Source organism: Myotis davidii, unplaced genomic scaffold, assembly GCF_000327345.1.
Source record: "Myotis davidii unplaced genomic scaffold, ASM32734v1 scaffold148, whole genome shotgun sequence".
In the NCBI taxonomy this organism is placed as follows: Eukaryota; Metazoa; Chordata; class Mammalia; order Chiroptera; family Vespertilionidae; genus Myotis; species Myotis davidii.
In genome coordinates, this window is record NW_006299479.1 from 467,329 (window position 1) to 480,698 (window position 13,370).

The 13,370-nt window shown below is 48.3% G+C and overlaps 1 protein-coding gene across 4 annotated transcripts in view; it reads right to left on the bottom strand.

Annotated features, from left to right (window-relative positions):
* TMEM45B (transmembrane protein 45B) overlaps positions 1–13,370 on the bottom strand; it is a 36,714-nt gene that overhangs the window by 4,051 nt on the left and 19,293 nt on the right. For 2 of the 4 annotated variants that reach the window (XR_001515777.1, XM_015571344.1), the window contains exons 2-5: positions 5,644–5,868; positions 2,463–2,669; positions 1,029–1,213; positions 516–661 (exon numbers count right to left, since the gene is read on the bottom strand). Coding sequence is in view for 3 of the 4 variants with exons in the window: in XM_015571344.1 (XP_015426830.1) it covers positions 516–661; positions 1,029–1,213; positions 2,463–2,669; positions 5,644–5,824 (719 nt within the window). In the remaining variant the exon portion in view is untranslated. The remainder of the gene's footprint in view (positions 1–515; positions 662–1,028; positions 1,214–2,462; positions 2,670–5,643; positions 5,869–13,370) is intronic. The other 2 variants (XM_006775033.2, XM_015571345.1) reach the window with 1 other exon arrangement.

Here is a 13,370-nt window from a genome sequence, read left to right on the forward strand (position 1 = left end):
TTCATAAAGTGATAAGGATTAAATCGGGCGGTGCCTGGGACAAAGCACGTGCCTGGGAACTGTTGGCTGTCATCTTGGAAGAGCACTTCAGCTGCGAGCTGAATCATCTGATTGTCGCCAGGCCTCTGGGAAAACAGGCGATGGGCTCGAAATGAACAGGGACAGAGCAGGACTGCAGTCCAGTGCCCGGGCCTCATTCCGAGCGTTTTCTGTCACAGCACAGGCCTGAGCTCAGATCTGTCCCAGGTTACTATGACCAGTCAGGCCCTTACCCTTCTCAGAGCCCCATCACCCGCATTCATAGTATAGAGCCGTGGTCGGCAACCTGCGGCTCGCGAGCCACATGTGGCTCGCGAGTTTGCCGGCCACTGGTCTAGAGCACCTAGCACAGGATTCGGCCTTTAGCTGGTACTTGTTAAGTGGCAGGAGTGAGTTGTGAAAGGGGTCCCTGGAAATAAAAATGGTGCAGGGGGTTGGTTGGAAGGAAAACGCGGACAGAAGTCTCGGGGACGTACCAGTGAACGAGAGAGTAGTTGGCGGCCACGATGCAGAGCGCGGCCAGGTAGTGCCAGCAGAAGCACATGGTGATGAACATGAGGTTCGCGTGATCTTCCTGGTCCCACTGCGGGCCTCCGGAGGGCGGGAACAGCACAAACCCAATCTGGTGGGCCACACAGAGAAGACAGCTAGTCATTAGTTGCCTCCTGCCTTAGCGGGAAAGATGTTTTGCACAGAAAAATGGCTGGGTTAATTCTGGTTTTAGCAAAGGCTTATTTCCAGCCAAATTTGAGGGGAACAGTTGAGCAAGTGGAGCCTTTAGATGGTATCAGTACCTCCATCGGGGCGGGCAGATGGGGAAATAGTTAATCTGCTCACTGTGAACACTCCATAGACTCTGCTTAATGCATCAGCAGGCTATCCATGGGTAAGGCTCCCCAGGTCCGGGGGCAGCATGTCAGACCTCATCTGGACACGCCCCGTGGGCCCCGCAGTCCCTACAGCGCTAGGAGCAGTGTTTGAATAATTACCTGCCAGAACCAGGTGCCCTGGAGAATAACGAGCGAGGTTCGGAAAAGTTCCAGCACAATGTTGTCCCGAAGGATCACCTCCAAGAAGATGCTGAGAGCTCCTCCGAACACGGCACACAGCAGCAGCGAGTGGATGAACTGGTCCAGGGGCGGCCGGTTGTGGACGTGGTGGTAGAAGAGGAAACCTGCCCCAGAGCCAGGCACAGCCGTCAGAGATGCCCGTTTCTCCGTCAGCACCACCCTGCACGCCCCACTATAGAATGTGCTCAGCCAGGGTCTTCTGCCCTCACAAAGTCAGTTTCTATGACATTACAGGACAAGCAATGGGCAGATGAAATCTGTGTGTGTGCCGCCCCAGCCGGCGTGGCTCAGTGGTCGAGCGTCGACCTATGAACCAGGAGGTCACGGTTCAATTCCCGGTCAAGGCATATGCCCGGGTTGCAGGCTTAATCTCCAGCAGAGGGCATGCAGGAGGCAGCCCATCAATGATGTTTTGATCCCTCTCCCCTTCTCTGTGAAATCAATAAAACTATATTTTTTTAAAAAATCGTGTGTGTGTAAAGTGGGTCTAAGCAGCAAAGGATATATCTATCTTTTTACAGAATTGATGGTAGGGTTCAGTACAGGATGGGTAAGTGAAATATTGCTGATTGGTGACATATTGTGTATTTACTTGAAATTCGGTTTTGCCCTCATTCACCCAGGCAAAACTCGAGATAACGTAAGTCAGTGAGGTTGTTGGGTTACAAGATTCTTTTTTTACAACCCCATTGAACATGAGCTACGTTGGGAGATCTGCCTAGCTCTCCTATTTGTGATGGAGTTCAGACAATGACACTCCGGGTAGAGGCTGGAGTGCAGTTTCCCTTCCCAAACCACAGGGAGTCATAATCTGGCGTGGTGACATTCACCCCGTCTTCAGACAGTTCTGTGTTTCCGTGTGGACGTGTGCACATGCACTCACACGCATGAGGGGGCGGGAGGAGTGCAGTGAGTTTGTACCCTCCTAGCCAGTGACTTTGGCTAAAAGCCTTGTGCTTTCCTGGGTTCTTTTTTAAAACAAAATTTTTTATTGATTTCAGAGATGAAGGGGAGAGAAGGAGAATCATTGAACAGCTGTGTCCTGCAAGTCCCCCACTGGGGATCGAGCCCGCAACCCAGGCATGTGTCCTGACCAGTAATTGAACCATGACCTCCTGGTTCATAGGTCGATGCTCAACCGCTGAGCCAGTGGCCGGGCCTTTCATGGGTTCTTTATGTCATCTATACCATCCAGAGCATAGGACTGAGCCTGCTCAGGTGGTTGAAGTTCAGAGATTTGGATTTTTTCTGGGGAAGGTGGTTATGTTTGTGATAGTTGTGTACTGTGCCCAGATCCCTCATAACCACAGCTTGTCAGTTTCTTCCCTTTTCCCATCCTTACCACTCAGTTACCTTCGTTGAACGCTGCCACAGCCATCACCAGTCTGTCCACCCCCAAGGGCATGTGACTGACGAGATAGGTGAGCATGTCAGTGATTCCTGAGATGGCGAAGAACAGATACATGGTGCTGTGTTGCCAGTTCATCAACTTGATCCACTCCTTTTCCGAGTACAGGTGGAGGTGGGGCCCATCCGGAACAAACTGCTCTGCTAGGATCCCTGCAGGGAAATGAGAATGGAAATTAGGCGGGGAGAGTAACTCTAAGACAATAGGAGACAAGCCAAAAATAACCCCAGGCGGGACTGAAGTCAGGATCTGGGTGGCACAGCCTGTGGCTTAGTGGCCCTACTTGGCTACTTCAGACTAAAGGGAGGTCTTTGCTGAGGAATCTGTGTAGATGTTGTGTCTTAGTTGCTGTTCCTGGGACGGGCACGTAGAGGGAGGTGCAGCAGCCACCGTCCACAGGAAACTTGTTTGGGGCATTGCCACCTAAGCGAGAGTGTGGCAGATAACTTAATCTTGGGGCTCCCTCTGCCAAGTGAGCAGGGAAAGGAATCCTGGAAGGAAACCATTCGGTTGGAAATAATAGAATCTGAGCAGACACTGGTGATGGCGATACCTGTGTCCGCCCAAGGGATGGAAGCCACGCCCAGGGACGCTTGTAGGACGGAGTGGGCTCTGTGTTCTCGGCTCCTTCCCGTAGCTTTAGGTTTCAGTGTCCTACACGTCAGCTTGGGGTTTCTCCCATACGGTGTTCCAGGAGAGGCAAGCTTTGGAGACGGCCAGGTGGCCAAGCTGTGCCTCAGTGCGGGTCTCGGTTCTCAACCCTCCTGTCACCTGCGTTGAAGGCGAAAGCTTTGCCTTTATGCCTGGTACCCAGAGTGTTCTTGGGGCTACAGCAACTCCTCCATGGCACATTCTGGACCCTGCACCCCAAACACTATTTCCCCTAAAACCAGCCCCTGTCTGAATGTGTGCATAAAGGATCCAGGAGTTGGTGAAGACAACTCAGGAAAGGGAAGTCCTGTCAGAGCTCGAGCCTAGCTGTAGTTCCCCACTGTACCCCCTTATCTAGAACGGTGAGTTCCTGGCACGTAGTGAGAACTCAGGAAATAATTGGTGAATAAGTTATTAAGCAGCCACCGTCCACAGGAAACTTGTTTGGGGCATTGCCACCTAAGCGAGAGTGTGGCAGATAACTTAATCTTGGGGCTCCCTCTGCCAAGTGAGCAGGGAAAGGAATCCTGGAAGGAAACCATTCGGTTGGAAATAATAGAATCTGAGCAGACACTGGTGATGGCGATACCTGTGTCCGCCCAAGGGATGGAAGCCACGCCCAGGGACGCTTGTAGGACGGAGTGGGCTCTGTGTTCTCGGCTCCTTCCCGTAGCTTTAGGTTTCAGTGTCCTACACGTCAGCTTGGGGTTTCTCCCATACGGTGTTCCAGGAGAGGCAAGCTTTGGAGACGGCCAGGTGGCCAAGCTGTGCCTCAGTGCGGGTCTCGGTTCTCAACCCTCCTGTCACCTGCGTTGAAGGCAAAAGCTTTGCCTTTATGCCTGGTGCCCAGAGTGTTCTTGGGGATACAATAACTCCTCCATGGAACATTCTGGACCCTGCTCCCCAAACACTGTTTTCCCCAAATCTAGTCCCCGTCTGAATGTGTGCATAAAGGATTCAGGAGTTGGTGAAGACAACTCAGGAAAGGGAAGTCCTGTCAGAGCTCTAGACTAGCTGTAGTTCCCCACTGTACCCCCTTACCTAGAACGGTGAGTTCCTGGCACGTAGTGAGAACTCAGGAAATAATTGGTGAATAAGTTATTATTTCCACCCAGACACAGTTCTTTGGCTTTGTTTAGGCCAGTGGTCGGCAAACTGCAGCTCTTTGGCCCCTTGAGTGTGGCTCTTCCACAAAATACCACGTGCGGACGCGCACGTACAGTGCGATTGAAACTTCGTGGCCCATGCGCAGAAGTCAGTATTTTGTGGAAGAGCCACACTCGGGGGGGCCAAAGAGCCGCATGTGGCTCGCGAGCCGCAGTTTGCCGACCACTGCCATAAACTGATGTGGAAATAAATATATTACCACGTAAGCCATATATATGGTCCCTGTTTACTTCTCAGCTCCAGAAAGATGAGAAAGCCTTTCTGATGCCTGAGGGGCTGGTGAATGGGGAAGTCCTGCTGGACCAGGAAACAGAGCCATGTTCCTGTGCCAACTCCCAGAGAAGCCACTGGCCTGGCTTCAGCTGCGCCCAGGAAACTGGCGGCCAGAGATGATGAGTGGCAAATGCTGTTGCCAAATCAGGTCCCTCATTGGTACCACTCATTCTTCGAGGGACCCCAGCAGAGTGGATAGATGATGAGGAAGGGGGCGGGTTTTGTTGGGAAAGGCACTCTAAAGGAAGACCCCTCACACACAGCCTCTGTGGGCTTCTTTCAGTCACGTCCGCTGCCTCTTACCAGCCCCAAGCATTACACTCCTCTCTACCTGCGTGAGGTTTGGGGGTGGAGGATATGCCAGTGAGTAGGGGTTTACTCTTGAGATTCTGGAGAAGAGACAGTTGGGGAAAAAAGATTTTTCTAAAACTCAGCTTCATTTTCTCATAATTCATGAGCTTACTCTCAATTTGTTTTTTTCTACTTTTGTGTTTTGTCCTTTGCAAAAATTATGTCTTCTGTTCCTACAATCTACACCAGTGATGGCGAACCTATGACACATGTGTCAGAGGTGACACGCGAACTCATTTTTTTGGTTGATTTTTCTTTGTTAAATGGCATTTAAATATATAAAATGAATATCAAAAATATAAGTCTTTGTTTTACGATGGTTGCAAAGATCAAAAAATTTCTATATGTGACGCGGCACCAGAGTTAAGTTAGGGTTTTTCAAAATGCTGACACGCTGAGCTCAAAAGGTTCGCCATCACTGATCTATACCTATATCTTTCTAGGGCAAAGGATGTAATTTATTTGGTACTTTTTCACAGTGCACTGAGATGCGAGGCACTGTTCACTGTTGATATGACAAGGTTCAGTGCACAGCAGATGTTGTGATGAAATGTCTAGTGGCCAACTGACACTATTACCTATCATCTTTGCCCGTGGAGACATCCATCCACAGGGTCCAGAGAGTGGGCTGAAGGCTCTGGGTGTGATGGGAGATCCCCTGGACCACACGGCCCCCATCCTTACCAATGACTGGAAATAAAGTTCTGATGGCGGCCTCGATGATCTCCAGTCGCTCATAATTACGACTCAGTTGTCTCCTTTTCCCGTTTTGGTGAAAATACTTCAGTGGGTACTTCACTGACCACCACAGCCCAACGATCAAGAAGAAACTCCCCGGGAGAGCGTGGCCCTTGAAGTTTGCCATCGGGGCCCTGGGTCACCTGAAACACAGGGGCAGCTGTCAGGTGGCTGAAGAGGAAAACATGGGTATGTTGGCAGGAAATGCAACCATGACTGGGGAGTCCAAATCACAAGCCGTACGGAGAAGGGTCCGTTCATTCTCATAAAGTAAGCCTGTCTGTCCTGTCACCAGGTCACCAAAGTCGTGTCCGCTGAGCAGTTACATGCTCACCGTGAGGCCTGAACAACGTTGGCAAATAGAAGGGGGGAGGGGAAGCGGAGGAGAGGTAAATATTAATTGACCTCAGGGTAGAAAAGCCTTCCTAAACATAAAGGAGGGAATAGTCATGGACACCGGTATTTTATAGATCAAAACACGAGGAGCCAAGCCAGTGGGGCGAAGCTACCACCTGTGGAGTTATGACCAACCGCCTGTCAGAGTCCTGCCCTGCCTGAAACCAAGGGCAGTGCCTCAGGTGGCCTCAGGTCCCCCGCCCTGGTGGCCCTCAGCGTGCAGTGGGACCTGGTTGGTGCAGAGAGCCCCTCGTCCAGGGGAACGGGTGCGGCAGGGAAGGGGGCCGCCCCTGGCCCTGCATGCATGGGTTTTTATGGATTTGATTGCAACAAACCGTGCAAAATGATATTAGCTGAATAAAGGTAGGACCACCAGGCGAGGAGCCAAGCCAGTGGGGCGAAGCTACCACCTGTGGAGTTATGACCAACCGCCTGTCAGAGTCCTGCCCTGCCTGAAACCAAGGGCAGTGCCTCAGGTGGCCTCAGGTCCCCCGCCCTGGTGGCCCTCAGCGTGCAGTGGGACCTGGTTGGTGCAGAGAGCCCCTCGTCCAGGGGAACGGGTGCGGCAGGGAAGGGGGCCGCCCCTGGCCCTGCATGCATGGGTTTTTATAGATTTGATTGCAACAAACTGTGCAAAATGATGATATTAGCTGAATAAAGGTAGGACCACCAGGAGAAAGAAACACTGAACTAACGACTCAAGGAAAGCTACTTAAAGCTACTTCCACATTCACACATTTTCCTGTTAAGCATTCAAAGCAATGTTTCTGGAATTCAGTATGAGGCCAACTACGTCTGAAAACTATTTTGCGGAGAGACTGGTCCAGTGTTTGAAACAAGAAGTAAGAGACTGTTTCAAAGCGTCACGGTTCAGCTTATGGAACATGTGTGCTCCACCCGGTTTTTCTGCAGCTGAGAAGCTGAGTCTGTAGACATTAGGGTCAATATTAATAAAGAAAGGAAGCAAAGGGAATCAAATATGGTTTAGCTGAACGGGACACTGAGCCTGCAGTTTCACCAGGAAGCCAGCTCTCCGCGCCCCCCGACCCAGGCGATCACAGTACTGCCCCACCAAGGATTAACACCCCTGCCTTCCCCCTCAGGCCCCGGGTTGTCTGGGGGGCCAGGGAGAGGTGAGCACACGTGCAGTAGAAGTCAAAATGGCCCACGGGGAGGTGCTTGGCCATAGAGGCTTGTCAATCTAGCCTGGGAAAGGGATCACTGGTCGGGTGGGCCCATCGGAGTCCCGTGAAAGCTTCGGAAGTTGATTGGTTATTGTGAAAAAGCACCTGGTCCTTCCCAAGCCCAAGATAATATAATCCCAGGGATGCCTGGCCGGTGTGGTTCAGTGGTTGAGCCTTGACCTATGAACCAGGAGGTCACGGTTCAATTCCTGGTCAGGGCAACATGCCTGGGTTATGGCTCGATCCCCAGTGTGGAGCGTGCAGGAGGCAGTCTATCAATAGACAGCCAATTAATGATTCTCTCTCATCACTGATGTTTCTATCTCTCCCTCTCCCTTCCTCTCTGAAATCAATAAAAATATTTTTAAAAAATTACATATATACACACACACACACACATTCATTTTCAGGGAATATGCAATCATCCAGTTGGTTTGCATGCTCTCTCCTTAGCAACCATGTGGCCTTAGCAACATGGTTGATGGGGACAGCGGCCGACTTCAAACGCCGGCTCCAGGTGGGAACCTGGATCCAGCAGCACCAATTGTAGCCGGAAAGGGAGCTAAGCTCCCGACGGTGAGAAAGGCTGGCCTGGACTAGCTTTAACGTGGCACAGACTCCCTGGACGTTGGCCCTATATCTGGCCCTGATTTTCCACGTTGGGACAGACAGAGACGGGACATTGGGGCCTTCTGTTTTCACCCAAATAACTCTTACCACCAGACCTCCCCCTCCCTTGTGGGTCTCTGCTTTTTCTCACGACTCCACAAGGACCCCAGTCCCACCAGCAACACAGATGGTCCTTCTCCAAAGAGGGGACCCAGGACACGTTTGTCATTGTGGTAGGCAGTGCCACAGCCAAGGGAAAAAACAAAGGCCCAACAACTCAGTGGACCCCCCCGGTCCTTCCCTGCAGGCAGCTGTGGTCCCGTGGCCCCTGCACAGCCTCCGCCCACTCCTCTCTAGTCGGGAGCCTTTTCGCCTCGAATGGCTGTAAAGTCTCAGGGAAAGGGAGCCTCTAAAGGTGGCACGTACAGCACAGCTGCCTGAGCCCCCCAAACAGAGACTGCCTCCCTATTTTATTTTTAAATATATATTTTTAATTGGTTTCAGAGAGGAAGGGAGAGAGAAAGAAACATCAATGATGAGAGAGAATCATTGCTCGGCTGCCTCCTGCACGCCCCACACTGGGGATTGAGCCCACAACCCGGGCATGTGCCCTGACTGAGAACTGAATTGTGATCTCCTGGTTCATAGGTTGATGCTCAACCACTGGGCCACGCCGGCTGGGCTAGAATAGTTATTTTAAAAGACACCCCAGGAAAAGCAAAGCCGGAACCTGGGGCGGGAGTCCTCAGCTCAGGTCTTGTCTAAATGTCTAGACTCTGGGAATGAACTCCAAATAGCTGTTTTCTCATCACAGTAATATTCCCTTCCAGAGCCTTTCCAAATTAATGAGGAACATACCATAGAAGAACGGGCAGAGACACAAACACAATTCACAAATAACATATCGATAAGGAATCTCACTGGAATTAAAGACATGCAAACGAATGCACAGTATCATTTTCACCTAATTGGGATATAGTTTGAAAAATTAGAGATTTGATGCAGCTCTAACAAAAATGAATATGATCACTATGATTCAAGTTCAGTAAAAGTCAAAATAGTTATATCAACACCACCTTATTCCACACAAGATTTCAGGCATGGTTTCTTTTATCCTGTTTACAATAGCATAGGCTAGGGCAGTGATGGCGAACCTTTTGAGCTCGGCGTGTCAGCATTTTGAAGAACCCTAACTTAACTCTGGTGCCGTGTCACATATAGAAATTTTTTGGTATTTGCAACCATAGTAAAACAAAGATTTATATTTTTGATACTTATTTATGCAGAAGGAAAGTGCATTTTTTTTTTTCAGCCTCGCTGGTGACCTAAAGCAATGTAAGGTGGGAGAAAAATAGCAGTTGATGGAGATCTAGAACATTCCACTTAGGAAGATAGAGCACCGCAGTCTGCACAGCCTACTCCCACCCTGCCATCACTGCGCCCCTGGCTGCATCGTCAGGGCTGGTTCACGCCTGATACATTTGCAGTTGAGATTTCCACCCTTCATCAAGCGCTTTCACAAGCTTTTAGAAAATGCTTACAGTTTTTAAAATGCCAAATAGTATTTAAAGTTTTACAATGAAAAGCAGCCGCCCCATGTTCCCTCTTTCTCCCCACCACAAACCACTTCAAATTCTTCCTGGTTTTTTTCCTTCTGGTAATTACCTCCATCGTTCTAGTTAATTCGTGCACACTGCCATCTGTTAATGTACTGTTGTCAGCATTCTCTGTCAACTTCCTGGAGCCCTCGTACAGCCTCTGCCTTCACTTCACGGGAGTTACATTACACACATTTACTGAAATCATTAGTTACATTATTATGGCTCTGTAAATCCAAAGTCCTTGCCAGGGCCCCACGTGACCTGAGCTCTCTCTTTGATCTCTCCTCCCCCTCTATCGCTGCGACACACGGTCCCCCTCTGTTGCTTCAACAAATACAGCCCACTCCTGCTTCCAGGCTGTGCACTATCTGTTCTTTCTAGACCAATTTTCCCACAGAGAGCCAACTGCTTTCTCCTTCACTTTACTGGGGTCTCTGCTCAGATGTTTCTTTATTCCCTATTTTATGCCAAGTAGCAGGTGTGTCCCACTTTTCAATCCATATATACTTCTAAATTTCTTTAATGAATCACTATCTGATAGTATGTATTGATTCTTTTTTTTTTAAGCATCTATTTTACCCACTAGATCGCAACCTTCTGGCCCTTTAAATATAGTTCCTTATGGTGTTACCCAACCATAAAATTATTTTCGTGGCTCCTTCATAACTGTCATGTTGCTACTGTTATGAATCGTAATGTAAATATCTGATATGCAGGATGGTCTTAGGTGACCCCTGTGAAAGGGTCGTTCGACCGTCAAAGGGGTCTTGACCCACAGGTTGAGAACCGCTGCACTAGAATGTAAGCTCTGTGAAAGCAGGGACTTGATCTGCTGTTATTGCAGGTAGCCCAGTGCTCACACGGAGTCTGACACTCCAGTATTTGTGGGATGAATGCTGATCCAAATACTGTCTTATGGTTATGTGCTCAACGTTTTCCTTTTGTTCTGGAGTTAATAGTTGCCTTGCTTTTCATTTGTTTAGTTTCCCATATACCTAATCACTTTGTCCACAAAAGGGCTAACAGATCTGTCAAATGTCTACCAAATTAATGTCCAGACATTCTAACATCAGATAAGTTATTAGTTTTGTTTTATTCCTGGATTCCTCTCTCCAGAGCTTTCTAGCTTCCTGCTCCCAACCTGGGCTGGGTGGCAGCCAAACCAGAGGTTTAGCACCATCTTCCAAATTCTTTTTTGCCTTTTTCTTGCTTTGGGTCCATTGTTTTTTGGATGCCATTTATTTTTTCTTTCTTGGTTTACTTCCATTAATAGGCATCTAGTTATTTCCCCAAATATGCACAAAAGGTAGCTTCTTTGAGAATTTGCAAGGCTAACCATCTCCACCTGCTTTAATCAAAAATGGTTTATTTAGTCTGATGATATTTAATATAGTTATCCATGTGATTATGTTCTATATCTCATTTTACTATTTGTTTTCTAGATATCTCATGTATTTTTTAAGAGCAGATTTAGGTTTACAGCAAAATTGAGAGGAAGGTCCAGAGATGTTTCACATGTGCCCTGCGCCCATATATGCACAGTCTCTCCCATTATCGACATCGCTACCAGAATGGCACTTTTTTTTTCTTTTTTTTCCACCAAGGATGAGCCCACATCCACACATCATAATCACCCAAAGTCCACAGTGTACCTTGGGATTTACTCTTGATGCTGCACATTGTATGGGTTTGGACAAATGTATAATCATGTGTCCATCATTATAATACCCTACAGAGTATTTTACTGCCCTGAAAATCCTCTGTGCTCTTCCATCCATCCCTCTCCTACCCACTCCCCTGGCAACCACTGATCTTTTTATTGTCTCCATAGTTTTGCCTTTTCCAGAATGTCAGATACAGTGGAACCTCGGTTCTTGAACTTGATTCGTTATGGAAGGCTGTTTAACAAGCAATTATTGCCCTCCTGGCTCCCAAGTCAGTGCTCAACCACTGAGCTTGGCAAACAAACACTTCTTATCTTAAATGTATGGAACCACCTCTTCTAGCCTTAGATGCGTCACTTTCAGCACTGGATGGGTGCCTGTAAAGAAGGAATGTAGCATCTTTGCTTTTTGCCTCTGAAATGCTGTCACTAACTGCTTTTGTTTATCTAAATCAACTACAGGTTTTCTACCTCTTCAATTGCCTGTGGTCATCGTTTCTTTCACATGCTTAGCAACATTAGCGCTCTTGATGATTAGTACTCGAATTGTCTATTTTTGCCAGCAACACACACACACACACATACACTCATGCACATGCACTCATACTCATGCACAATTTCCTGAGATGTTAGTGGTAAACTGACTCATACTGGCACATTCTCTCCTTTGGCCTGAAATATGCTTTGTGTCATGCTGATGTATCGGTATGAAGGGGTTGTCAGGCTGAGAACTGAAGTTAACCGAGACATTTTTTTCCATGAACAACTTGGTGGAGAACTGAATTGTGGGAGATGGGAGACATTCGAGAACTGATGTTTGACTGTACTTGGAATCATACAGTATGTAGCCTCTTCAGATTGGTTCCTCTCTTGGAAAATTGCATTTAAGTTTCTCCCATGTGGTTTTTTTTTTTTTTTGGTGGCTTAATAGCTTATTTACTTTTAGTACTAAATAATATTCTAGCCCTGGCCAGCATGGCTAAGTGGTTAGAGTGTCGGCCTGCAAACTGAAGGGCTCAATTCCGGTCAAGGGCATGTACCTGGATTGCAGGTTCCCCGCCTCTGTTGGGGTGTGTGCAGGAGGGAACCAACTGTGCCTCTCTCACATTGATGTTTCTCTCTCTCCTCTCTCCTCCTCCTCCTTCCCTTCTACTCTCTCTAAAATCAATGGAACAAATACCTGCCAGTGAGGATTAATACACACACAAAAAAATACTCTATTGTCTGGACGTACCACAATTTATCCATTCACCCACTAAAAGATATCTTAATCACTTCCAAGAATTGGCAAGTATGAATAAAGCTATTACCAACATCTGGGTGCAGGGTTTTGTGTGGACAGTTTTTATCTCCTTTAGGTAAACACCGAGTGGTGAGATTACTGGATTATAGGGTAAGAGTATGTTCTGTGGAAACTGCCAAACTGTCTTCCACAGTGGCTACACCACTTTCATTCCCACCAGCAGTGTATGAGAGTTCCTGTTGCTCCCCGTTCTCCCCAGCATGTGGTGTCTGATGCTCCAGCCACTGAGCCAAACGGCTAGGGCTAGAGTAAGTTTTTTTTAAAAATATATTTTATTGATTTTTTACAGAGGAAGGGAGAGGGATACAGAGTTAGAAACATCAATGAGAGAGAAACATCGATCAGCTGCCTCCTGCACACCTCCTACTGGGGATGTGCCCGCAACCAAGGTACATGCCCTTGATTGGAATCGAACCTGGGACCCTTCAGTCCGCAGGCCGATGCTCTATCCACTGAGCCAAACTGGTTAGGGCTAGAGTAAGTTTTTAATAAATGCCCATTTCCTCTCCTCTCTGGCATTCTTAAACCTGTTCCCACAATTCATAGGACAGAAGCCTGGGCATCTATCAGGAGAAGTATACTTAGTGAACCAAGGCTGCTGCCCTTTGCTTTTAGTAGCTGACTTCCCCCAAAGGGTGTGTGTGTGTGTGTGTGTGTGTGTGTGTCTGTTCTAATCCTGGAGTGGGGTGTATATTGGTCAGTAGGGGAGTAGGTCCTGGGGAGAAGCAGAAGCCTGGGCATCTATCAGAAGTATACTTACTGAACTAAGGCTGCTGCCCTTTGCTTTTAGTAGCTGACCTCCCCCAAAGGGTGTGTTTGTGTGTGTGTGCGTGTGTGTGTGTGTGTGTGTGTGTGTGTGTGTCTGTGTGTCTGTCTGTCTGTCTGTCTGTCTGTCTGTTCTAATCCTGGAGTGGGGT